The sequence below is a fragment of the Pelophylax lessonae genome (assembly GCF_965119305.1).
Source record: "Pelophylax lessonae genome assembly, chromosome: 13".
In the NCBI taxonomy this organism is placed as follows: domain Eukaryota; kingdom Metazoa; phylum Chordata; class Amphibia; order Anura; family Ranidae; genus Pelophylax; species Pelophylax lessonae.
The window spans coordinates 128,713,112-128,738,982 of NC_138780.1; the positions used below are offsets into that span (position 1 = coordinate 128,713,112).

A 25,871-nucleotide genomic window follows, 5' to 3' on the forward strand; every position below is an offset into this window, starting at 1 on the left:
CGAGGGTTGCCCCACAGTGGTGTATGAGGGGAGATCGTGTCCCCATCGGAGACAGCAGCCGAGACCTGACCCCACACGATAACAATCGTGCGCATTGAAACAGTCATATTCGGACAAGCCCTATGGCCTCTAAAGACTAAGTTACTTAACGATGAATATGACCCCAAGATAGCCGCTTCAAGATTAACCGACGGGTTAGTACGAGTTTGCTCAAACCACCACTGCACCGTCACTGTCACCGCCGCCCAATAGTACTGCCGGAAGCAGGGTAGTGCCAACCCACCCTGAGACAGGGGCAGTTGCAGGGTAGACCTGGCCACCCTAGGGGTTGCACCAGCCCAAATGAAGGCATTAACCACCTGGTCCAACTTCCTGAAAAAAGACGCGGGGATAAGAACTGGGGTGTTACGGAATACAAATAAGAAATTTGGCTGAAAGGTCATTTTAAGAAGGTTAATCCTGCCCACCAGGGAGAGGGGAAGGGACTTCCACATGTGACATCGAAGGGTTAATTGATGTAAAACCGGGTATACATTATCCTCCAGGTATTTAGAGGGGTCAGCTTGGACATGTATCCCAAGATATTTAAATTTAGAGACCTCAACCAGCGGGATCCGAGGAAGAGGAGGTAGCAGGGCCCCAGACAAGGAGAATAATAGCGACTTATCCCAGTTGGTTCTGATTCCGGAGAATCTACCGAAACGGTCGATTATAGCAAGGGCCGCTTCGAGAGAGTCAGAGGCATCAGGGAGATACAATAGAGCATTGTCCGCATAAAGCGAGATCCGCTCTGTCAGTGGACCTACTCGCAACCCCGACTCCGCATCCAAAGAACGGATAAGGATCGCAAGAGGCTCCACAGCAAGGGCAAACAACCCAGGGGAGAGGGGGCATCCCTGCCTCGTGGCACGCAGGAGTCTAAAGGAGGAGGACAGAAGGCCATTCGTTCGAACTCTGGCAGTGGGAGACAGGTAGAGCAGGAAATAAATCTAGGGCCAAAGCCAAAGCGCCGGAGCACCAACCATAGGTAGTCCAACTCCACAGAGTCGAAGGCCTTCTCTTCATCGAAGGAGGCCACCACCCCAGGGGAATCCCTACTCTGGGCCCAGACCAAGTTAGTGTAGAGTCTGCGAAGGTTAATATTGTCGCCCTTGCCCGGCATAAAGCTCGTCTGATCACCAGGGACAGAATGACCGAGTTGAGACGATTGGCGAGAATTGTAGCGAAAATCTTGGCGTCAACGTTGAGCAGGGAGATAGGTCTGTAGGAGCCACAAAGTTCTGGATCTTTCCTGGGTTTGGGCACTACAACAATAATTGCCTCTGACATGGAGATCGGGAGGGGATCAGAGTCAGACGTAGCCAGAAATAGCTCCAAGAAGTGAGGGGCCAGGTCATCAGCGTACGTTTTAAAGAATTCCGCCAGAAAACAATTAGGGCCAGGGGTCTGATGCCACTTCAATGCGTGTAACACCTCCTTGAGAGTAAAGGGGGCATCCAGACTTCCACGGCCAGAAGCAGTTAAGACCGGGAAGTCCACCTCATCCAAAAATGACGCTAGGCTGTCAGAATCATAGTCCATCTTAGAGGAGTAAAGTTGCTCGTAGAACAGGGCAAAGCGGGAGTTAATCTGGACAGGGTCCGAGCACAGCGTGCCCCCCCCCCCGAGCAATATGGGAAGCGTCAGCGCTCTCCCTGGCCAGCCACGCCAAGAGTCTCCCGGATCTCTCACCCTGCTCGAATATCCTGTGGGACTGGGACAGAAGGAGCTTCCGACAGGTAGCCGCTCAAAGCAGGCCTATCTCTCTATACATAACCTGGATGGCATCATACACCCCTCGGCCTCCCGAGGTCACATACTCTGATTCCAAGGCCAGAGCCCTAGCCTCAGCCTGCGCCAATTCAAGGGAAGAGTCCCTCCTAACCCTGCCAGTGATCCTTTGATAGTGTCCCCTGATACAAGCCTTAAAGGCATCCCAGGTCACAAAGTGGGCAGCAGTACCGCCATTGTGTGTCCAATAGTCAGTGATCTCTGTCCCCACCTCCCGGGCCACACGCTCGTCCGCAACCCAGAACCGAGATAGCCGCCAAAGGCACCGGCCCGAGGCCAAGTCAGTCCTGAGCGTGAGGAGCACCGGGGCATGATCAGAAATGCCGCGCGATAGGATAGAAACATCCTGAGTGCGCGAGAGCAGGGGACTGCTCAGGTAGACCAGATCTATTCGGGAGTATGTAGCATGGGTGGCAGAATGACAGGTGAACTGGCACATCAAGGGATGCTTCCAGCGCCACACGTCAGTCGGAGCCAACATGTCCGTCCACTGGGACGGGGGAATCCGAGGCAGGGTCAGGACGGAGTCTATCCAAACTAGGATCTGGGGGCATATTAAAGTCTCCAGCCAGGAGGACATGTGCAGTGTGATATCGGGCCAGCAGGGGAGCAAGCTTAAAAAAATGGAGCATAGTAGCAGGGGGGAGGGTTATAGATACCAGCAAGTGCTAGCTCCAGACCGTTGCACAGGGCATGCATGAGTACATATCTTCCCTCTTGGTCCAAGTGGAGATCAAGGAGAGTAAACTGGATGGATTTATGGACCAAGATACTGACCCCCCTGGAGTAGGCGGAGTAGGTAGAATGGTAATGGGAACCTACCCAGGGTTTTTTATGTGCCAGTATCTTACCACCCACCAGGTGGGTTTCTTGAAGGATGCAAATATGCGGGTGATATTTTTTCATATAGGTAAACACGAGAGAGCGCTTACGTTTGGAATTGAGACCTCTCACATTCCATGAGATAATAGTTAGAGGGAACATCATTGCCAATCAAGAAATATCAGAAATCTCCGGATATCGACTCGGCCCAACAGAGCGGGACAATTCAACTATAGCATACCAGTGCCTTGAGATAAAATAAGAACAAAAAAGAAACGAAAAAAAAATGTACAAAAGGAAGAGAACAAATAACACCCCCCCACACCCCGCACCACCCCCCAAACTCGGGTGGGCCTTATTCCCAAAAACCGTGATGGCAACAGCCATACGGAAGCGTGAACAGTGCGCTACGGAAATAAATGCAGTCTGTTCCCAAAAAAAAAAAAAAAAAAATTACAAAAATTAGTAGAAGCATTCTTTCGAAATAGGGAACAGAATTCATGGTCCCTGCAGAAATAGAATAGCACCAGGCGCCAGCCGAATGTACAGTACTTGACAGATGTCCCCCCAACTAGGGGAAACAGCCGGCCGGGAGAAAAATGGGGGGGGGGGCAGCTTGCACAGCGACATGGTGATCCTCAGGTGCTGACAAAAGAAGCCCCAGATCACAGGTACAGTCTCCCGGCGGGCCAGAAAGAAACAGCAGCAGCAGGTCAGCAGCTAAGTGATCAGGGCCGGGGCAGGGAATCCAGCCACTGCGAGGCATCTTCAGGGGAAGTGAAAAACCGGACAGACTCCCCATCCTGCACCCTCAGATGGGCTGGGAAGAGCATACTGTAACTAATTTGTCGGTTGCGAAGGTTAAGCTTTACATGGTAAAAAGAGTGCCGAAGCCGTTGAGTATCCACTGAGTAGTCAGGAAAGATCATTAACTTGGCAGCATCAAAGCGCAGGGCGTCTAGCTTGCGGGCCTCCCTCAACACCAGGTCTCGATCATGGAAATTGAGCAGGCGAAAAATGAAGGTGCCTGGCGGGCAGCCGGCATCCTGTGTGCCCGCTCAACCACAAAGAAGGGCGAGAAGGAAGCCTGCGGCAGAAGGGAGCGTAGCAAGTGTTCCGTGAAGGTCGCAGGGTCAGCTCCTTCCGCCCCTCAGGCAGACCGACAATGCGGAGATTGTTCCTCCTGTTCTTATTCTCCGCATCCTCCGCCCGCGACTCCAGAGCCTTCACCCTAATCTTCAGGGTATGAAGCGTGGCGGTGTGGTCCCGCAAGACGTCCTCGTCTCCAACACGGCGTTCGGCTTCAGAGAGGCGGGTGCGTAAGCGATCCATATCCTTCCTAATAAGGCCGACATCGAGCTGAAGGGTATCGATTTTACCCATGAGGGTGGTTTGGCAAGTAGTAATAGCATGCATGAGGGCTGCAAAGTTCGCCTGCTCCAATAGCGCGGGCTCCGCGTCCTCGGTCTGGGTGGCCATGTTGGGAGGCCACAGAGAAAGAAGGCCCAGCCCCCTGATCAGCGTGGGTAGAATTTGCGGGCTTAAGGGCGATGGAGGACTGGCGACCCCTAGTCATTCGGAGCTCGGATGATGAGTGAGCCGGCAGCAGGACAAAGCAGGGTAGGTTCTGCAGGGAAACGGGTGGAAAATCCAGGCGGTTGGACGGAGCTCCCTTACAGTGCTACTGCTCCAGGGGCCATCTTGGACACGCCCCCCAGGAGTTTAATTGACTTGATGCTGTACTCTGATTAAAAAGTGTAACTTTTTTCAGCAGTGTATTTAAATTCTAAATACAAAAATGTTGGGTATTCCTTCCTATACCAGTGATCAATATAGTAATGTAGCCCCATATTAGTCCTGTATTTCTTAATGTACCCTTAACTACTAAGAAAATTCCATAGGTTCATTTAGCTTTTTATAAAAGCAGTACAAATAGAGAGAAAGAAACACATTTTAGGTAATACAGTTTTTTAGTTATAGTTTGTATGAGAGAATTTCACATGATAGCAATATATGTATATATAGTAACATCTAATATTTAATCATCTTGTTGCTATGCAGTCTTGCCAGCAGTATATCTAGAAGAATAGGATTACAGAAGCTTAATTACCAGCTACAGCCTGAGCTTCTTTTCCAGTCTTTCAAATATACTGAGCAAAATCCTTCATATAGAATGCCATCATTGCAAATTAAGAGATGTTTTCTAATGAAGCTCAGGTGGCAATATTCTTTGGTGTGTTAGTTGTCTAGTCCTCCCCCATTCATAGGGAATGTTGCAAGTTTTTGGTTTACAAACCTGCAGAACTGCAAAACTATTAATTTCTTAAAGTGGTTCTAAAAGCAGAATATTTTTTACCTTAACCACTTCTGTACATAGTGTAATCTTGAACTCTGAGCTCTGTACATAGTTACATAGTTAAGCTGGTCTCAGGGCAACCTTTTTCCAAGTCTAGGAACTGTACCATCACGACAATACAATCAGTGCTCAGAATTATGTTAAACCCACCGCCGGAAACGCCTACTTACATTTCAACAGCTGTCACCATCCGCGATGGATCCAGAACATACCTAAGAGCCAATACTGCCACCTCAAACCCAATTGCACCCAGACTCAAGCTTATCTCCATAATGGCTCACTCCTCAAACAATAATTCTTGGAAAAAGGTTGCCCTGAGACCATCTTAATGAAAGCATCGGGAGCCGCTCGATTGTTACCCCGGCGAGCGGGAGGGGACGTTCCCCCCCCCCTGCCGCCGCCTTCTGCGGCTGTGCCCGGATCTCCCGTCCCACCGGGAGTCCCGAGCACCCAGCCGGCACTTCCGCCGGCTGGATGGAGTCCCGATCAAAGCCAGAAGCGGCGTCCATGACGTCACTTCCGGGTTACTCTGCTGCTAAAGGCAGCAGATTTAAAAAAACAAATGTATTCAAAAATGCAGTTTTCAGCGTTTTGAATATATGGAAGTGTAGTGGAGAGGTCTAGGGTCTTTTAGACCCCCAATCTCTCCATAAAGAGTACCTGTCACTGCATATTGCTGTCACAAGGGATGTTTACATTGCTTGTGACGGCAATAAAAGTGATCAGATTTTTTTTTTTTTTTTTTAAAAACCTGTGTTAAAGTTAAAAAAATAAAAATAAAATAAATTTGAAAAAAATAAATACATTTTAGCCGCCCCCGTTGCCGTTAGCTCGCGCACGAAAGAAAACGTATATGGAAGTCGAGCCGCGATTTAAATCACTGTTCAAATCACACATGTAAGGTATCGCTGCGATCGCCAGAGCATGAGCAATAATTAAAAAAAAAAAAGAGCTACACTCTAACTTTAAACTAGTAACCGTTAAAAAAAAAATGTAAAGCGTCGTCTATTGAGATTTCTATTGACCGTAGTTTGTCGCCATTCCAGGGGTGTGCGCAATTTTAAACCATAACATGTTGGGTATCTATTTACTCGGCGTGACATCTTTCACAATATATAAAAAAATATGGGCTAACTTAACTGTTTAGTTTTTTTTAAATGCAGTGAAATGTGATTTTTCATAATTTTTCCCAAAAAAATGGAGTTTTAAAGACCGCTGCGCAAATACCGCATGACAAAAATTTTCAAAGTAATTTTCTAGCAAAAAATACGGATTTTAACTTGTAAACAAAAAGTGTCAAAAATAGGCCTGGTGGGTAAGTGGTTAAGATGTTTTTGTAGTATCTTTTGTCCCATTTTTGTTGTGTAACTAAGTTTTTCAATGATAGACTACAGTGTGGAGTGTAACTGATGCATTCTTATATTGGATTCAGTTTTCAGTTAGAATCGGGTTTGTTTTGTGCTGAGTTGTAGTGTTTTTAGTACTGCAGGTTGGGTTTTAGGTAGAGAGGTTATACCTTCCAGTGTGCAATCAGTAACCGGCATCTCAATTTAATTTTTATGTAACATCAAGGAATAGACAGAAGTAGGGATCGACCGATTATCGGCAACACCGATATATCGGGGGCCGATATGCACTTTCCCCGGTATGTCAGAATCGGCCTTTGGATTTACCAATATTGCCGATATTTAGGGAAAGTGCTTGTACTGGGGTTATGCCTACAGCTAGAGGCATCACCCCGGTATCTGTGTCCATAGCCAACAGTAGGCTGACTTGTAATGACAACCAATGTGGCTGACATTACAAGGAGCGGGAGGGGATGTCCCCCCCCCCCCCCCCTCACACCGCCTTCCATGGCTTGCCCCGGTCTCATGTCCCACTGGTAGACCCGGGCATCCTACCTCCACAGCTGCCGAAGAGAAGACCCGGTGTACTGCGCCTCCATGTAAAAAACCCGGAAGTGATGTCATGACATCCCTTCCGGGTACTCAGCGCCGAATTAAAAAAACTGACAGCATTCAAAACAGCCAAACTTGGCATTTTGAATGCTTTTCGGTGCCGAGGAGGGGTTTGAGGTCTTTTAGACCCCCAGATCCCTCCACAAGAGTACCTTTTTAGAAAAAAAAAATTGGCAGATATTGGCCGATACCGATATCCGATGACCAAAATATCGGTATCGGCATTAAAAAAATATCGGTCGATCACTAGACTGAAGCCAAGGTTTGTTTAGTGAGGACTTTCATTGTGCTTTCAGGGTTGTTTGGCTGCACGGGTTAGGTCGAAACGAACGTGTGTACTTTGAGCCATTTGCGTGAAACGGTTGATAGCGACACGCTTGTTTCAGCCTTCAACGTGTGAGGAGTAGATACTTAAACCCGCCCCACATTTAGCTGTGTTAAAAAAAAATCTGAGTTGGGGAAGCGAGTGGTGACACTGTCAAAGGAAACGCCTGGCAGTGTTGCTCCTAAACTTGGTGTAAAAGAGCGATTCGAATCGTCATGGGCAATGAGCCGATCATGCAGGGGGGAACCAATGCTCCCGAAGAGGCCAAGCAGCTTTGCGGTACATGAAGTCTGCGTTTTGGGGCTTGGGCCATGAGACCCCTCTGGAAGTGACATAAGTGGTTCAGGGGAACAAGTTGGTGCATCCCTTTGGAAGGTACAGTTTATTGGACAGTTTATTGGCCAATCCCTAGTATCTAAACAGGTCAGGCAACCCCAGCCCACCCTGAGTCTTAGGATAAAGTAGAATTTTCTTAAAATGTGGTGTTCCTTATTGCTCCAAATATATCTTCTCACCTTTGCCTGAAATCGATCAAGAATCGAACTGGGTACTGGTATAGGCAGGGACCTAAAAAAAAATAAAGAATTCTCGGTAATAGCGTAATTTTAACTGTATGGAGTCTACCTAGCCAGGATAAATTATGAAGGGCCCATCGGAGGTCTGCTTCCAATTTATGGAGGAGTGGGGGTAATTGTGTTTGTATAATGAGTCGATCGAAGACGTATTGGGCCTGTGGAGCAGTTAACCCTTTGATCGCCCCTAGTGTTAACCCCTTCTCTGCCAGTGTCATTAGTACAGTGACAGTGCATATATTTAGTACTGATTACTGTAATAATGTCACTGGTCCCCTAAAAAGTGTCAGGTGTCCTCAATATTGCAGTCCCGCTATAAGTTGCTGATCGCCGCCATTACTAGTAAGTTTGTAGACACTATAACATTTGTGCAAACCAATCAATATACGCTTATTGGGATTTTTAAAACAAAAATATGTAGCAGAATACATATTGGCCTAAATTGATGAAGACAGATTTTTTTCATTTTTTTATTGGATTTGTCTTAGAGTCAGTTCACACCATAGAAACGCAGTTTGGATGTGTTCCAGATGCTTTTCTGCATGCACGTTTTTGATGCCGTCCAATGCATTTTTCTCCCTTTTTTTCTTAACCTTAAATAAGGAAATGTGTGTGCAAGTGCATTTTTGATGTGTTTTACAGCGTTCCAGTACAGTCCAGTGCAGGAAGAGTGCAGCATGTTCTACTTTTTTTTTTTTTTACTGATGTGAACTATGCCATTGAAAACCATATAACCTACTTTTCAGAAATTTTTGATGCAGAAAGAAAACAAACTGAACTGCATGTGGTGTGAACTGGCATTAAGAGCAGAAAGTAAAATATTGTTTTTTTTTTATTTGGATATTCGTTTAAGCCAGACATCCAAAACATTTTGCCTGTAACCACCTTCAGTTAAAGTGATTCTAAAGTCTCATTTTTTTTAGTTAAAAATAACAAACATGTTATACTTAACCTGCTCTGTGTAGTGGTTTTGCACAGAGCAGCCCAGATCATCCTCTTATCGGGTCCCTCTTCGGTGGTCCTGACCCCCTCACTCCTGTTTACTGCCCCCACAGCAAGCAGCTTGCTTTGGGGGCACCCGAGCCGAGTCACAGCTCCCTGCGTCCATTCAGCCACAGCCCAGCCTGGCCCCCTTTCTCCCCTCATTTGCTGACTGACTTTGACAGCAGTGGGAGCCAATGTCTCCGCTGCTGTCTCAGCCAATGAGGGGAGTCATGGGCAGCTGAGACACTTCTGCAACTTTGCTGTATCTAGAGCACGGGTGGCAAACACAAGGCCCGCGGGCCGAATCCGGCCCGCCAGGCCTTTTCATGCGGCCCGCGGCTGCCTGCCACCTCTGTGTCACGGTCATGCAAAAAATACATCCTCCGGCCGGTCTCCAAGGAGACACCTCACGCTTCCTCTCCTGGCGGCGCCGCTGTGTTGGTGCGCATGCGCGGCCGGCCGGCCGGGCATGCGCACAGCTCAATCTGCCGGCGCCGCTAGGACAGAGGGAGCGTGAGGTGTCTCCTTGGAGACCGGCCGGCCAATCTCCTGCTCTCTCTCCTCAGTCCCTCTAGCGGCGCCGGCTATTATTGTCAGTGCCTTTTTTTTGCTGCACCCTGAGAGCGGGCTTTTTGCCCAATACAAAGGCAGGGCTTGTACCAGAGCAGGGACAGATAGGAAGGTAGGATAATGCACAGATGTGAGAGAGATTTTTGGGGTTTTTTTTTGGGGGGGGTGGGGTGGTGAGGGCTGTGGAGGCAGGTGGGAGGATGGGAGCAGAGCGCACTCCTGAGCCCCGGACAGCCAAAACCTCGCACGCACTCCTGAACCCCGAACTCCGTACCCAGCGCACGCCAAAACTCCGCACGCAACCCCGCACTCCAGGCGCAGCGCACTCCTGAACCCACACTCCATATGCAGCACACTCCTGAACCCCGCACTCCGTGCCCAGCTCACGCCAAAACACCGCAGGCAACTCCGCACGCCTGAACCCGCACTCCATATGCAGCGCACTCCTGAACCCGCACTCCATATGCAGCGCACTCCTGAACCCCGCACTCCGTACCCAGCACACGCCAAAACTCTGCACGCAACCCCACACTCCATGCGCAGCGCACTCCTGAACCCGCACTCCGTACCCAGCGCACGCCAAAACTCCGCACGCAACCCCGCACTCCATGCGCAGCGCACTCCTGAACCCGCACTCCATATGCAGCACACTCCTGAACCCCGCACTCCGTACCCAGCGCACGCCAAAACACCGCAGGCAACCCCGCACGCCTGAACCCGCACTCCATATGCAGGGCACTCCTGAACCCGCACTCCATATGCAGCGCACTCCTGAACCCCGCACTCCGTACCCAGCGCACGCCAAAACTCTGCACGCAACCTTGCACTCCGTACGCAACTCTGCACGCGACCCTGCACTCCATGCGCAGCGCACTCCTGAACCCCGCTCTCCGTACCCAGCGTACGCCAAAACTACAGATACCACCGGCCCCTTGAGGGCAACTATACTGCTGATGCGGCCCCCCGATGAATTTGAGTTTGACACCCCTGATCTAGAGGGACCTCAGGTAAGTATTAGGGGGTGCTAGGGAGGCTGCTGCACACAGTCGGCTTTTTATCTTAATGCATAGAATGCATTAAGATAAAAAAACCTTCTGCCTTTACAGTCACTTTAAGATCACTTTAAACAACTGGAATCTCTGATCTATTTATGCCCACCTCCACATTGCCTATTCATGACTGACAAATGACGCAGAGAAGGGTAATTTCCTATTTGTTCAAGGAAGCCGAGTTTTTTGGGTTCCTGGTTCAATAATACTCGGCTGTGTTTAGGAGCATTAGAGCTGGTAAAAACGACATGTCTTTCATTTAATAGTCAACCTTTTATTTGGTATTCTAATACAAAAACTAGTGATATATTATGTCCTACAGTAACCAATCCGATTTAGGAACGAAGTGAGCTTTAACCACTTACCGCCCGCCCGCCGTCATATGACGGCGGGACAGTGCGGCTATTATCCTGGGCGGACGTCATATGACGTGACCCAGGAAATGCACGGCAGGCGCGCGATCGCGGGCGCGCCGCCGTGCACTGCCGGTGTCGGGGTGTCCCCGGGACACCCCCCGTCACCGGCAGGGGGGAAACAGCCACTGGGCGTGGCTGTTTCCCACGTGATCGGCTGTGTTCCAATGACACAGCCGATCACAATGGAGGCGGCCGGGAGATGACCGCGCATGCGCGATTGGGAGCGCGCAGCGCGGTCATGTCGGTGGCACTGTGTTCCGTAGGAACACAGCTGTCACCGGCAGTAGTAAACAGTCACTGACAGTGACTGTTTACTATGTGATCGGCTGTGAATCCATTCACAGCCGATCACAAAATGTAAACAAAGAGCAGTAACTTACTGTTACTAGCTCTTCTCCCCTCACACACTGTTTCCAGTATGAGGGGAGAAGAGCTAGAAATAGTGCGTTACTGCTCTGTGTACCTGCAAAAGTAAAATCACACTAATAAAGGTCCCCCCACACAGTCCTCAGCCCCCCCCAATGTCACCTGTCACCCAACAGTCACCTCATCAGTGCCCAGAAATTGACACCCATAACGTTCACATGTGAGCGCAGCGATCGCGGGCAGAATCACCGCGATTCTGCCCGCAATCCGGAAATCATTGCAAATTGCGGGACGCCTGTGCGTTGCCCGTTTTTTGCAATAGCACCCCAAACGCTGTGCGATGTTGCCACCATTTCCGCCTGCCGAATCGCGGTAACATCGCGCAAACATCGCATGACGCCCAAAAAAGGTACAAGAGCTTCTTTGGGGCGTCATGCGTTGTTTGCGTGACGTTACCGCGATTCGGCAGGCGGAAATCGCAGCAACATCGCACAGCGTTTGGGGTGCTATTGCAAATCACGGGCAACGCACAAGCGTCCAGCAATTTGCAATGATTTCTGGATCACGGGCAGAATCGCAGTGATTCTGCCCGCGATCGCTACGCTCACATGTGAACGTAGCCTAAAATTCACCGGTCACCAGAGACTGCCATCAGTACCGCCGTGCACCATCGCCCGTCACCTGTCACCCATCAGTGACCATCGCCCGTCACCTGTCACCCCATCAATCACCGTCACCTGTCACCCCATCAGTCATCGTCACCTGTCACCCCATCAGTCATCGTCGTCTGTCACCCCATCAGTCATCGTCTGTCACCCCATCAGTCATCGTCACATGTCACCCCGTCAGTGATTGTCATCTGTCACCCCATCAATCATCGTCACTTGTCACCTCATCAATCATCGTCACCTGTCACCTCATCAGTCATCGTCACCTGTCACCCCATCAGTCATCGTCACCTGTCACCCCATCAGTCATCGTCACCTGTCACCCCATCAGTCATTGTCACCTGTCACCCCATCAGTCATTGTCACCTGTCACCCCATCAGTCATCGTCACCTGTTTGCCATATGCATGCAATCACTTACTGACCGCCTAACGACTATATGCGTCGGCCATTAAAAGCTAAATACTGGGGTTATGGCAGCAGATCGCCCCCATAACCCCGGTATTTTTTGAAACGGCGGGCGGTCGGCTTTCAGATAAGGGTGGTCCCAGTGGCGGATTCGCCGCGGAATTACCCTTACGGTGCAGGGGAAGAGGTGCCCCCCCCCTCCTGCCGCGTCCCAGATGTTTTCCCAGCTTACCGGACCCCCCCGGCAGCGGGGAAAACTATCCGGTCCCGGATCCTCAGAGACAGGAAGTCGAGTGAGGGCAAGATGGCCCTCACTCAACTCTATGGTCTTGGAGGACCGGAGCTACGTCAAAAGACGTTGCCTAGCAACCGATTTAAAGGGCCGCTTTTTTTTTTTTTTTTCTTTTTTCTTTTTTTTCCTCTTTCAACAATTTTTTTTTTCTTTTCTTTTTTAGTGTAGTTGTGAGGTGTGAGGTCTTTTTGACCCCAGATCTCACAATAAAGAGGACCTGTCATGCCTATTTCTATTACAAGGGATGTTTACATTCCTTGTAATAGGAATAAAAATGATCAAAACATTTTTTTTTTTTAAACTGTGTAAAAATAAAAAAATAATAAATAAAATAAATAGGGAAAAAATAAAAAATTAAAGCGCCCTGTCCCCGTTAGCTCGCGCGCAGAAGCAAACGCATACGCAAGTCCCGCCCACATATGTAAACGGTGTTCAAACCATACATGTGAGGTATCGCTGCGATCGTTAGAGCGAGAGCAATAATTTGAGCCCTAGACCTCCTCTGTAACTCTAAGCTGGTAACCTGCAGAAATTTTTAAAATGTTGCCTATGGGGATTTTTAAGTACCAATGTTTGGCGCCATTTTGTGAGCATGCGCAATTTTAAAGCATGACATGTTGGGTATCTAATTACTTGGCGTAACATTATCTTTCACATTATGGAAAAAAATTGTGCTAAATTTACTGTTTTCTTATTTTTTAGTTCAAAAAAGTGAATTTTTTTCAAAAAAATCGCATCTGGAAGACTGCTGCGCAAATATGGTGTGATAAAAAATATTGCAACGATCTCCATTTTATTCTCTAGGGTCTCTGCTAAAAAAAATATATAATGTTTGGGGGTTCCAAGTAATTTTCTAGCAAAAAAAATGATTTTAGCTTGTAAACACCAAGTGTCAAAAATAGGCCCAGTCTTAAAGTGGATAAATGGACAACTTTGTGTAAAGCGCTACTTGGATGTTAGGCCTATGTGTGTGGCCAGGCTGTGAAAAAGTGTTACACATGTGGTATCGCCATACTCAGGAGGAATAGCAGAATGTATTTTGGGGTGCAATTTTTGCTATGTACATGCTATGTGTTAGAAATATTGCATAAATGGACAGCTTTGTGTAAAAAAAAAATGTGTTTTCATTTTCTTTCCACATTTTCCAAAAACTTGTGGAAAAAAATGACATATTCAAAAGACTCAATATGCCTCAAAAATTATACGTTGGGCTGTTTGCTTTCCAAAATGGGGTCATTTTATGGGGGTTTCCATTGTCCTGGTGCTCCAGGGCCTTCAAAAGTGTGATAGGTTGTCAGGAAATTATGTGTGTAATTTGTGCTCCTAGAATGCCGGACGGGGCTACTTGAATGTTAGGCCTCTGTATGTGGCCAGGCTGTGAAAAAGTCTCACACATGTGGTATCGCCATACTCAGGAGGAGTAGTAGAATGTGTTTTGGGGTGTAGTTGCAAGTATACATGTGCTGTGTGAGAGAAATAACCTGTTAATATGGCAATTTGTAAAAAAAAAAAAAAAAAAAAAAAAATCTTCATTTTGCAAAGAGTTGTGGGAAAAAATGACAACTTCAAAAAACTCACCATGCCCCTTATTAAATACCTTGGAATTTCTACTTTCCAAAAAGGGGTAATTTGGGGGGTATTTGTACTTTCCTGACTTTTTAGTGTCTCAAGATATGAGATAGGCCTTTAGTACATCAGGTGTGAGCAAGTGTGATCAATTTTCAATGATTCGCACCATAGCTTGTGGACTCTATAACTTTCACAAAGACCAAATAATATACACTTACTTAGGTTATTTTTACCAAAGATAAGTAGCAGTATAAATTTTGGCCAAAATTTGTGAAGAAAAATGACTAATTTGCAAAATTTTATGACAGAAACAAAGAAAAATGTGTTTTTTCACGATATTTTCAGTCTTTTTTTATTTATAGCACAAAAAATAAAAAACCCAGTATTGATCAAATACCATCAAAAGAAAGCTCTATTTGTGTGAAAAAAAGGACACAATTTTTGTATGGGTACAGTGTTGCATGACTGAGTAATTCTCAGTCAAAGTGTGAGAGCGCTGAAAGCTGAAAATCGGTCTGGGCAGGAAGGGGGTGAAAGTGCACTGTAGGCAAGTGGTTAAAGTATAATTCCTATCAAAACCTTTTTTTTTTATCCAATGTGCTGAATGCAAAGCAGAACAAAATAGGGTTCTGTGTGCACCAAATAAAAGTGATACAAAGCGCAACAAAGAAGGAAGTGTGTACTGAAGTGTCCAGCTCCGTGCTTGTTGTGAGATTCTAAGGCTGGCCCTACATGGTTTGAGATTCGAACTGTTAATGGGCACGCTGAATCCACTCGAACGGTTAATGGGCACGCTGAATCCACCAAATTGATTGATCGAACTGCTGGATTATCTTGCGACTATCGCAAAAGAGATAATTATTGTCTTCCCCCGCCGGGTGCAAACAATTGCTCGGTAGGAGGGATTCCCCTGTCAGCACTGTCTGTGTTGATGTGGGAATCATGCAAATTTCCTTCATGTTGCTGGAAAGAAATTTGCACCATGTATGGCCGGCCTAACTGTTGGACCTTGGTTAAAGGAATGATTGCATGATTTAGACGTATACATTAAGCTGCTTAAACTTTTGTTTTGTTTGTAGTGGTGCTGATATTCTTCCCTTGTTTTTTAGAGCACTGGAACTATTTTGGCTCAGATGACAATCTCGGTCCTGTGGCTGTAAGTATTCGGAGGGAAAAACTGGAAGACGCAAAAGAAAATGGTCCTCAGTATAATTACCGAATAATCTTTAGAACAAGTGAGGTAAGTGTATTTGTGCGCTTACTGAATTATTTAAATTAATAAAAGGAACAAAAAAAAACAAAAAAACTAAACAGAGTTCATGTAAATGTGTGTGTGTGTGTGTGTGTGTGTGTGTATATATACACTATATTGTTAAAATTATTGGGACACCTGCCTTTACACGCACATGAACTCTAATAGCATTCCAGTCCGTAGGGTTCAATATTGAGTTGGCCCATCCTGTGCAGCTACAACAGCTTCAGCTCTTCTGGAAAGGCTGTCCACAAGGTTTAGGAGTGTGTTTATGGGAATGTTTGACCATTCTTCCAGAAGTTCATTTGTGAAATCAGGCACTGATGTGGACGAGAAGGCCTGCCTGGCAGTTGAGGTCAGGACTCTGTTTAGGCCAGTCAAATTCCTCCTCCCCAAATGTGCTCATCCATGTCTTTATGGACCTTGCTTTGTGCACTGGTGCGCAGTCATGTTGGAAAAGGAAGGGGCCATCCCTAAAATTTTTCCTGAAAGTTGGGAACATGAAATTGTTTAAAATGTCTTGGTATGCTGATGCTTTAAGAGTTCCCTTTACTGAACAAACAGTAAAAACAACCCCACACCATAATCCCCCTCCACCAATTGGCACAATGCAGTCAGGCAAGTACCGTTCTCCTGGCAACCGCCAAACCCAGACATGTTGATTGGATTGCCAGACAGAGATGCGTGATTCATTACTCAAGAGAACACAACTCCACTGCTCTAGAGTCCAGTGGCGATGTACTTCACACCGCTGCATCCGCCGCTTTGCATTGTACTTGGTGATGTAAGGCTTGGATGCTGCAGCTCGGCCATGGAAACCCATTCCATGAAGCTCTCTATGCAGTGTTGTGCTAATCTGAAGGCCACATGAAGTTTGAACGTCTGTAGCTATTGACTCTGCAGACAGTTGGTGACTTCTGCGCACCTGTGCACTTCACCATCCGCTGACCCCGCTCTATCATTTTATTTAGGCTACTACTTTGTGGCTGAGTTGCTGTTTCCAGTTGCTTCCACTTTGTTATACCACTAGCAGTTGACCGTTGGAAAATTTAGTAGCAAGGAAATTTCACGGATGCACAGATGCCAACCTATCCTAGTACCACGCTTGAATTCACTGAACTCCTGAGAGCAGCCCATTCTTTCACAAATTACAGACAAGAAATGGAACAAGTGGCGCAAGCTGTTAGCACTACATAAAAACGATAGTCCATATAATAGCACATCAAGGCTATGATAAAGTCTTAAGGTGAGATAAGGAAATAGTCTGAATGCTCAGGGCCAGCCTGTTGGGGAGCAGAAGCGATCTCCAAACATGCAACAAACAAAAGAGAAAACAGGCGCCTCTGAGTTAAGACTGCGATTTAATATGGCAAACAAGTAATAAAAACTTACATCAAGGTAAGTATAAGCAGACAAGATGGGTCCTTCCGGTGTCCATGTGGAGGCTGGGGCTTGGAGTCATCACTGTGGGTCTGTAATCATCTCCATCTCCTGCTGGACAGGAAGAGGAAGAGAGGAGATGATTACAGACCCACAGTGATGACTCCAAGCCCCAGCCTCCACATGGACACCGGAAGGACCCATCTTGTCTGCTTATACTTACCTTGATGTAAGTTTTTATTACTTGTTTGCCATATTAAATCGCAGTCTTAACTCAGAGGCGCCTGTTTTCTCTTTTGTTCATTCTTTCACAAATGTTTGTAGAAGCAGTCCACATGCCTAGGTGCTTTATACACTTGTGGTCATGGAGGTGATTGGAACATTTGAATCCAATGATTTGGAGGCGTGTCCCAATACTTTTGGCAATATAGTGTATGTATATATGTGTGTAAGTGTGTGTGTATACAAACCCGATTCCAAAAAAGTTGTGACACTGTACAAATTGTGAATAAAAACAGAATGCAATGATGTGGAAGTTTCAAATTTCAATATTTTATTCAGAATACAACATAGATGACATATCAAATGTTTAAACTGAGAAAATGTATCATTTTAATGGAAAAATAGGTTATTTTAAATTTCATGGCATCAATACATCTCAAAAAAGTTGGGACAAGGCCATGTTTACCACTGTGTGGCATTCCCTCTTCTTTTTATAACAGTCTGCAAACGTCTGGGGACTGAGGAGACAAGTTGCTCAAATTTAGGAATGTTGTCCCGTTCTTGTCTAATACAGGCTTCTAGTTGCTGAACTGTCTTAGGTTTTCTTTGTCGCATCTTCCTCTTTATGATGCACCAAATCTTTTCTATGGGTGAAAGATCTGGACTGCGGGCTGGCCATTTCAGTACCCGGATCCTTCTTCTACGCAGCCATGATGTTGTAATTGATGCAGTATGTGGTCTGGCATTGTCATGTTGGAAAATGCAAGGTCTTCCCTGAAAGAGACGACGTCTGGATGGGAGCATATGTTGTTCTAGAACTTGGATATACCTTTCAGCATTGATGGTGCCTTTCCAGAAGTGTAAGCTGCCCATGCCACACGCACTCATGCAACCCCATACCATCAGAGATGCAGGCTTCTGAACTGAGCGCTGATAACAACTTGGGTTGTCCTTGTCCTCTTTAGTCCAGATGACATGGCGTCCCAGTTTTCCAAAAAGAATATCAAATTTTAATTCGTCTGACCACAGAACAGTTTTCCACTTTGCCAGAGTCCATTTTAAATGAGCCTTGGCCCAGAGAAAACGCCTGTGCTTCTGGACAGAGATGTATAGTAACGAAGTAGAACTACTTCGCTACTGTACTTAACCTCCCTGGCGGTATGATTCTTTTGGATTTTAGGTGCTGAAAGCGGTACCATTATTTTGCATGTAATTCTTGTGAATGAGCAGCCCAAACCAACTGTATACATTATATATATATATATATATATATATATATATATATATATATATATATATATATATTATGTATGTGTGTGTATATATATATATATATATATATACAGTTGGTTTGGGCTGCTCATTCACAAGAATTATATATATTCATATTTATATATATATATATATATATATATATATATATATATATATATATATATATATATATATACATATATTTACATAAAAAGTACAGTAAAACTGCAGGAAAGGGCACTGGGGGGCAATGTAATGTGATTATTTTTTATTTTGAACGGTATCAGTGTGTTTGGTGTGTTTTACATTCGAATTTGCCACCGGTTCCACCCCCCGGCGGACGTCACGTCGCCGGAGACGGAAACAGGGGCTTGCAGACGATCGGGAGAGAGCTCCGCCGCCGCATACCGCTCGCAGTCTTCGCTGGATCCCGGAGAAAAGGTAAGTAAAACCTCTTCCAGCATCCAGCGATCTTCCTAGCGCTATCCCGAGTGTGACTCGGGGTTACCGCTTTTGGCTCTAAAATCTTACCCCAAGTCACACTCGGGAATACAGCTAGGAAGGTTAAGTACCGAAAGGCAGTATCTTTACTTTCCTAGAGTAGAATTTTTTTCTCCTACTTCCACTTTTACTTCACTACATTTTTTCGATGATTTCAATACTTCTACTCTGATATTTTTTTTTTGTGCTGCATATTAATTGCATATAATTATAAAAATTACCACTGCCAGAACAGTAGATGGCAGGTTTCATGAAGCTCAAAAAAATGTGTATAATGTCATGTGTACTTTTGACTTCTTTTGACTTCTTTCTTTAATAACTACATAACACAGTACTTTTACTTTCAGTACTTGAGTAGCACATTTTTTTTTAAAAAACTACTGGTACTTTTACTTTCAGTACTTAAGTATTGCAAGTAGTTTTTTTTTAAATTTTGCTACTCAAGTACAAAAAATGTTGAATACTTTAGTAATTCTACTCAAGTCACTTTTTGATCGAGCACTTCCACTTCTACTCAAGTCACTTTTTGATTGAGCACTTGTACTTTTACTCAAGTATGGGTTTTGAGTACTTTATACATGGCTTCTTTTTTGGCCTATAGAGTTTTTTAGCCAGCAACGGCAAATGGCACGGTGGATTGTGTTTGCCGACAATGTTTTCTGGAAGTATTCCTGAGCCCATGTTGTGATTTCTGTTACAGTAGCATTCCTGTATGTGATGCAGTGCCGTCTAAGGGCCCAAAGATCATGGGCATCCAGTATGGTTTTCCGGCCTTGACCCTTACGCACAGAGATTGTTCCAGATTCTCTGAATCTTTGGATGATATTATGCACTGTAAATGATAACTTCAAACTCTTTGCAATTTTTCTCTGAGAAACTCCTTTCTGATATTGCTCCACTATTCTTCGCTGCAGCATTGGGGGAATTGGTGATCCTCTGCCCATCTTGACTTCTGAGAGACACTGCCACTCTGAGAGGCTCTTTTTATACCCAATCATGTTGCCAATTGACCTAATAAGTTGCAAATTGGTCCTACAGCTGTTCCTTATATGTACATGTAACTTTTCTGGCCTCTTATTGCTACCTGTCCCAACTTTTTTGGAATGTGTAGCTCATGAAATCCAAAATTAGCCAATATTTGGCATGACATTTCAAAATGCCTCACTTTCAACATTGGATGTGTTAGCTATATTATATATATTGTAACTAAAATATATGTTTATGAGATTTGTAAATTAGTTTGTATATATATTTATATATATATATATAACACACATACACAGTTACAGTATATATATATATATATATATATATATATATATATATATATATATATATATATTTAGTTTTTTTATTGCAGACTTTTATTTTAAATGTACTCCCCTGATTTGCATGTAGCCATAAAGGATTATTTAGAAATGTATTTATTTAGAAAATTGCACAAGGAACCTTGTGCAGCTTTTAAAAATGTTATTTATTATATTTGCCATAGCTGTAGGCTTTTTACATCCCGCACTCAACCTAGCCAAAATACTCCTATAGGTAGATCTGCCCTATGCCATTGCTAGGACGCTCACCCTGCAGCATCAAAGGCGCTAGTGTTCTCCTCACGCTAAATCCCGTGCATGGGCTCTCTCACAGCAGCGGCTGAGCTTTGGGGCTGCTCACACTATCAATATCATAAACAGCCATGACTTTTAGAAATACACTGGTAAAATTTAGGTAATTTAGAATTCCTACTTATTGATTGGTCAGTGCAGGGTGGTTATAGTTTGGGGAATGAACAGTTTTATTAGAGGATATCTACATCTGGAGATTATTAAAAGGAAATCCTTAATTTACTCTCCATCAAAATCTTTTAATTAGATAGTGCTGCCTTGAAAACGCCCTGGAGGTCCAAAACAGAAAAACTCTTAACATTTCAATTTTTTTCTTTTAGAACATAGGTTATGAATATAACCAGCTCAATCTAAATTATATTTTCAGTAGTTTTTTTTTATTTTTTTATTCTGGTTTCAGAAACCTTGTGATTGTGTGTAGTTTTTGTTGCTGCCATGTTTTTTTTATCTACACATTCTATTTTCCTTGCTAAGGAGTAATGTACAGTTAAAGTGATTGTTAAGCTTTCATTTTTTTATCATTAAAATAAAAAACATCTTATACTTACCTGCTCTGTGAAGTGGTTTTGCAACGAGTGGCCCCGGACCTCCTATTCTCAGGTCCCACGCTGGCGCCCCTGGCTCCTCCCTCCTGTCGGTGCCCCCCACAACAAGCAGCTTGCAATGGGGGCACCCAAGCTGAGCTTCTGCTCTGTGTGTCCATTCACACACACAGCCCCAACTTGGCCTAGCCCCCTCCATCTCCTGATTGGTTAACTGGCTGTGATTGACAGCAGCGGAAACCAATAGCCAACCAGAAGTGCGAGTCCCCGGAGAGGCAAGGCTCTTGTGGACATTGTGGGATTGGGAGGGGGCTCAGGTAAGTATTGGGGGGGGGGCTGCTGCACACAGAAGGTTTTTGTTACCTTCATGCTTAGAATGCATGAAGGTAAATAACTTTTTGCCTATACAACCACTTTAATGTGTTTTGCTGTTCATAGAGGAGATGAAAACTAACCCGGGAACAAGGGATAATGGGAGGCCTGTCCATTCTTTTAACCACTATACTGTACATATATACTGTGGCAGGGCAGCCCGGCTGCGCAAAATCACGTATAGGTACATGATTTTTTGCAGGGGTTCTGGAGGGCGCGTACACCCCCCTCCCCCCGCCGGAGCGTGGCTTCCGTTGTGATTAAACACAGCGGGAGCCACTCAGCGGGTCCGTTGGCCGCCAGCCACCCGTGAGAATGACAGAACGCCCGTCTGCCTATGTAAACAAGGCAGATGACTGTTCTGTCACAGAGGAAGAGTTTGATCTTGTGTTGTTGTCACATTCTTCTTCACAACTTGGCTTATGATACAGTGTGGTGCGACGCCGTACCCAAACTAAATTTACGTCCTTTTTTTCCCACGAACAGAGCTTTCTTTTGGTGGTATTTGATCACCTGTGCAATTTTTACTTTTTGTGCTATAAACAAAAAAAATAGCGTACATTTTGAAAAAATAACAATATTTTTCAAATTTTTTACATGAAATTCCCCCCCAAAAAATTTAAAAATCAAAATTTTTTTTACATTTTTGGCCAATTTGTTTTCTGCTACATATGTTTGGTAAAAAAAAAAATCACAATAAGCGTATTTTGATTGGTTTGCGCAAAAGTTATTGCGTTTACTAACTAGGGGAAAGATTTCTGTCATTTTTGGTGTTTTTTTTTTTTTAACGAGTAATGGCGGCAATCTGCGATTTTTTTTTTTTTTTTTTTTTTTATGTGGGACTGCGACATTGCGGCGGACAGATCGGACCCTTGACTGACATTTTTTACACTTTTGGGGGTACCAGTGACATTACTACAGTAATCAGTGCTATACATATGCACTGTTACTGTAAAAATGACACTGGCAGGGAAGGGTTTAATTTTATTGGAGAGGGAGGGGTTAATGTATGCCTGGTGCTTACCAACGTGTGTGGGGGGAGGTGACTGAGTGACACAGGGACAGATCGCAGGTTCAGCTATGCTGAACCCTGCAATCTGACCCTGTCTGTCACTCTGTCACTTAGGATCTCCAGACTTGATTCCCAGACGATTGGGGAAGAGCAGCGGCGATCGCCACCGCTCCTCCCTTGGCCCAACTCCCGCTGTGACTGAATACAGCGGGAGCGAGCCTCCGGCGGCGCGTGCGCGCCGCCCACAAGGGGAGGAGTCCAGCGACGTAGGTCTACGTCGCTGGATGGGAACGAGCCACTTTGCCGCAGTACAGTCAATGTGACTGGTCGGCAAGTGGTTAAAAGGTTCAATTCATTATTTCTTTTTCATTCATCGATGGACACATCGCTCCATAAATCAAAACTAGTGGATTATATTGCCTGCTCCAGGAGTAGGACTAGGCAAAACATAAAACACCTGGCTACGCCCATAAGCCGTCAGCTGGTATATAACCCCCCTCTCTGCCCTGGGTAATCAGTTTAGTAGCAAGCAGTATTAGAAGTAGCTAGAAGTATCAGAAGCATCACTGCTTCGACCATGGAGGAATCATCCTCACTATCGGATGGATCAGGGGGTGTGATATTAAATCCCCCTGGATGGGCCACGTCCAAGGCGGTATCAGGCTCAGAATCAGATGAGAGCCTGAGCAGAAAGGCGGGGGACACTTCCACTCAGGACACTAAGGACTCCAGGACTACCGTCAGTCCAACAATGGGAAGCTGGGGTTCCGAGGGACCTGCCACCTCCATGAGGGGTTCAGTGGGGGAGTTGTGACCCTGAGGCTCCATAAGGAAAGGAAGACCTTGCAGTACAAAAATTATCTTTTGGCACCATTAAAGGATTTGCTCAAGGCTCAGGGTACCTATCAGCAGAGAGAGAGATAACGACCCCCAAAGACTCCCCCAACTGATCAGAGGAGCACCGAGAATTCGAACCCAGCATCATCATGGACGCTATCCTTGTTCATATGTCCTGGGCACAGGAAGAGGAAACTAAGGAGAAAGAGGAGAAGCTTCGGCATCCCCACGAGGGGACCACCCATGAAGGTAAGACACACGTTCAGGGGGGACTCTGCTGTGCACTCTGCACTAGGACCCCCCTGCACTGTGCCCACACTGCAAACTGCACGGCATGCACCTAGGGGTCTCCTACACTGGACCCCTCCAGACTACCAGTGCAGGACACACACTATCCCAGGACACTTACAGAGTGGGGATAGCAGGGTAGACCCCAGGGGTCTCTGCTGCATTCTCTGCCCTGGGACCCCCACCAGACTCTAGGTCCTGACGGGGGGGATTGGAGTTGGGGAAGAAAAGCTCGCTGAGGGATTTAAGGATGGGAGGAGGGAACCTGCAGTCAGGTCCGACCGTCCCTGGAGGTTACCCCAAAGAAAACCACCAAGGGGAGAGGGGGGACTCTACTTGCCCTTCCATGGTGTGGATAACGCTCCAGATAGAACTCTTCGCCACCGAAGTAGAGGAGCTGTTGGCCAAGGGACCGCGTGAATAAAGAAGAAAGCGGCACTTCCAGACCCAGGAACTTGGAAACTTGAGTTTATTCTTCAAATTAAAAGTTCAACATCAGACAGGAACACAAGACAGACTGGATAGCAGACCTGTTTCACACCATGTGCTTATTCATTGCTAATTGCAAGCAGACATGTGTCTTCCTTTATGGGTCAGGCAGTATCCCCTTGTCCAATCAAAAACGTAATTACCGGGATACAAGCACCTGGCTCTGACAAAGGAAGACACAATCGTCTGAATGCAAACCACGACCATACACATGCAATGCTCTCTTCAATCATTGTTCAGATGTATACAAACAGATTCTTCTAAAAAAGTAATCCTACAGGTTGCATGTGCATGTACAAATCCACAACGTTCAATAAATGAACAGACGAACATATAAACATAATGTATTAAATCACTGACAGAAAAGACAGATCCTTCTGTGAATCACACAATAAATAATGAGTAAATGCATATGTGTGGATACAGGTGAAAAAGAGAACAATGCGCCAAGGGACCGCTACAACTCAGACCCAAGCACGGTCATATGCAAGACGTTTAATTCGCAGGCCAGCCTCTGTCCGTGAGGCTGTTTTGCGGCTGACCTAGCATGTAGCTGTGCTCTGCACATGCTTGCTGGCTTGGCTGGAAGACCACTGGATCTAGATTATCCAGCCCGTCGCCCAGTCTGGCAGTTGATTGTAGATCTCCCAAGAAAAAACAAAAAATATGTAAGTAAGGAGAAAATTGCTAGGACCTGAAATCCTGGCCGGGAGCCTAGGTCCTTACTCCTGACAGATTAAAACTGATTACCTAGAGCAGAGGGGGGTGGGGGTTATATACCAGCTGGGGATGGCCCATGGGCATAACCAGGTGTTTTTTGTTCTGCCTAGTCCTACTCCTGGAGGAGGCAATATAACCCTCTAGTTTTGATTTATGGAGCGCTGTGTCCATTGAACTCGGAGAAATGGGTTTTAGGGTAAGTACGAAAATCCAATTATTCTTCAAAATCCTACGAACAATACCCCATAATGACAATGCGAAAGAAGTTTGTTTGAAATCTTTGCAAATTTAATAAATGAAAAAAAATCACATGTACATAAGTATTCACAGCCTTTGCTCAATACTTTGTTGAAGCACCTTTGGCACCAATTACAGCCTCAAGTTATTTTGCATATGGTGCTATAAGCGTGGCACTCCTATTTTTGAGCAGTTTCGCCCATTCATCTTTGCAGGACCTCTCAAGCTCCCATCACGTTAGATGGGGAGTGTTGGTGCACAGCCATTTTCAGATCTCTCCAGAGATGTTCAATCTGGTTCAAGTCTGGGCTCTGGCTGGACCACTCAAGGACGAGAACAGAGTTGTCCTGTAGCCACTCCTTTGTTATCGCGGCTGTGTGCTTAAGGTCATTGTCCTGTTGGAAGATGAACCTTTGCCCCGGTCTGAGGTCCAGAGCGATCTGGAACAGGTTTTCATCAAGGATGTCTCTGTACATTGCTGCTTTAATCTTTCCCGCCACCCTGATTAGTCTCCCAGTTCCTGCAGCTAAGAAACATCCCCACAGCATGATGTTGCCACTCCCATGCTTTACTGTAGGGATAGTATTGGCCAGGTGATGAGCGTTGCCTGGTTTCCTCCAGACAAGACGCTTGCCATTCAGGACAAAGAGTTCAATCTTTGTTTCATCAGACCAGAGAATTTTGTTTCTGATGGCCTGAGAGTCTTTCAGGTGCAGGCCTGATTGGTAGAGTGCTGCAGAGATGGTTGTTCTTCTGGAAGGTTCTCCTCTCTCCACAGAGAAATGCTAGAGCTCTGTCAGAGTGGCCATCGAGTTCTCGGTCACCTTCCAGACTAGGCTCTTCATATGCCTTTTACTGAGGAGTGGCTTCCACCTGGCCACTCTACCATACAGGCCTGATTGGTAGAGTGCTGCAGAGATGGTTGTTCTTCTGGAAGGTTCTCCTCTCTCCACAGAGAAATG

The 25,871-nt window shown here is 45.7% G+C and overlaps 1 protein-coding gene across 5 annotated transcripts in view; it reads left to right on the top strand.

Moving 5' to 3' along the window:
- SIPA1L1 (signal induced proliferation associated 1 like 1) overlaps positions 1-25,871 on the top strand; it is a 469,532-nt gene that overhangs the window by 145,717 nt on the left and 297,944 nt on the right. For all 5 annotated transcript variants that reach the window (XM_082275708.1, XM_082275709.1, XM_082275712.1 and 2 more), the window contains exon 3: positions 15,294-15,424. In XM_082275708.1, the coding sequence (XP_082131834.1) occupies positions 15,294-15,424 (131 nt within the window). The remainder of the gene's footprint in view (positions 1-15,293; positions 15,425-25,871) is intronic.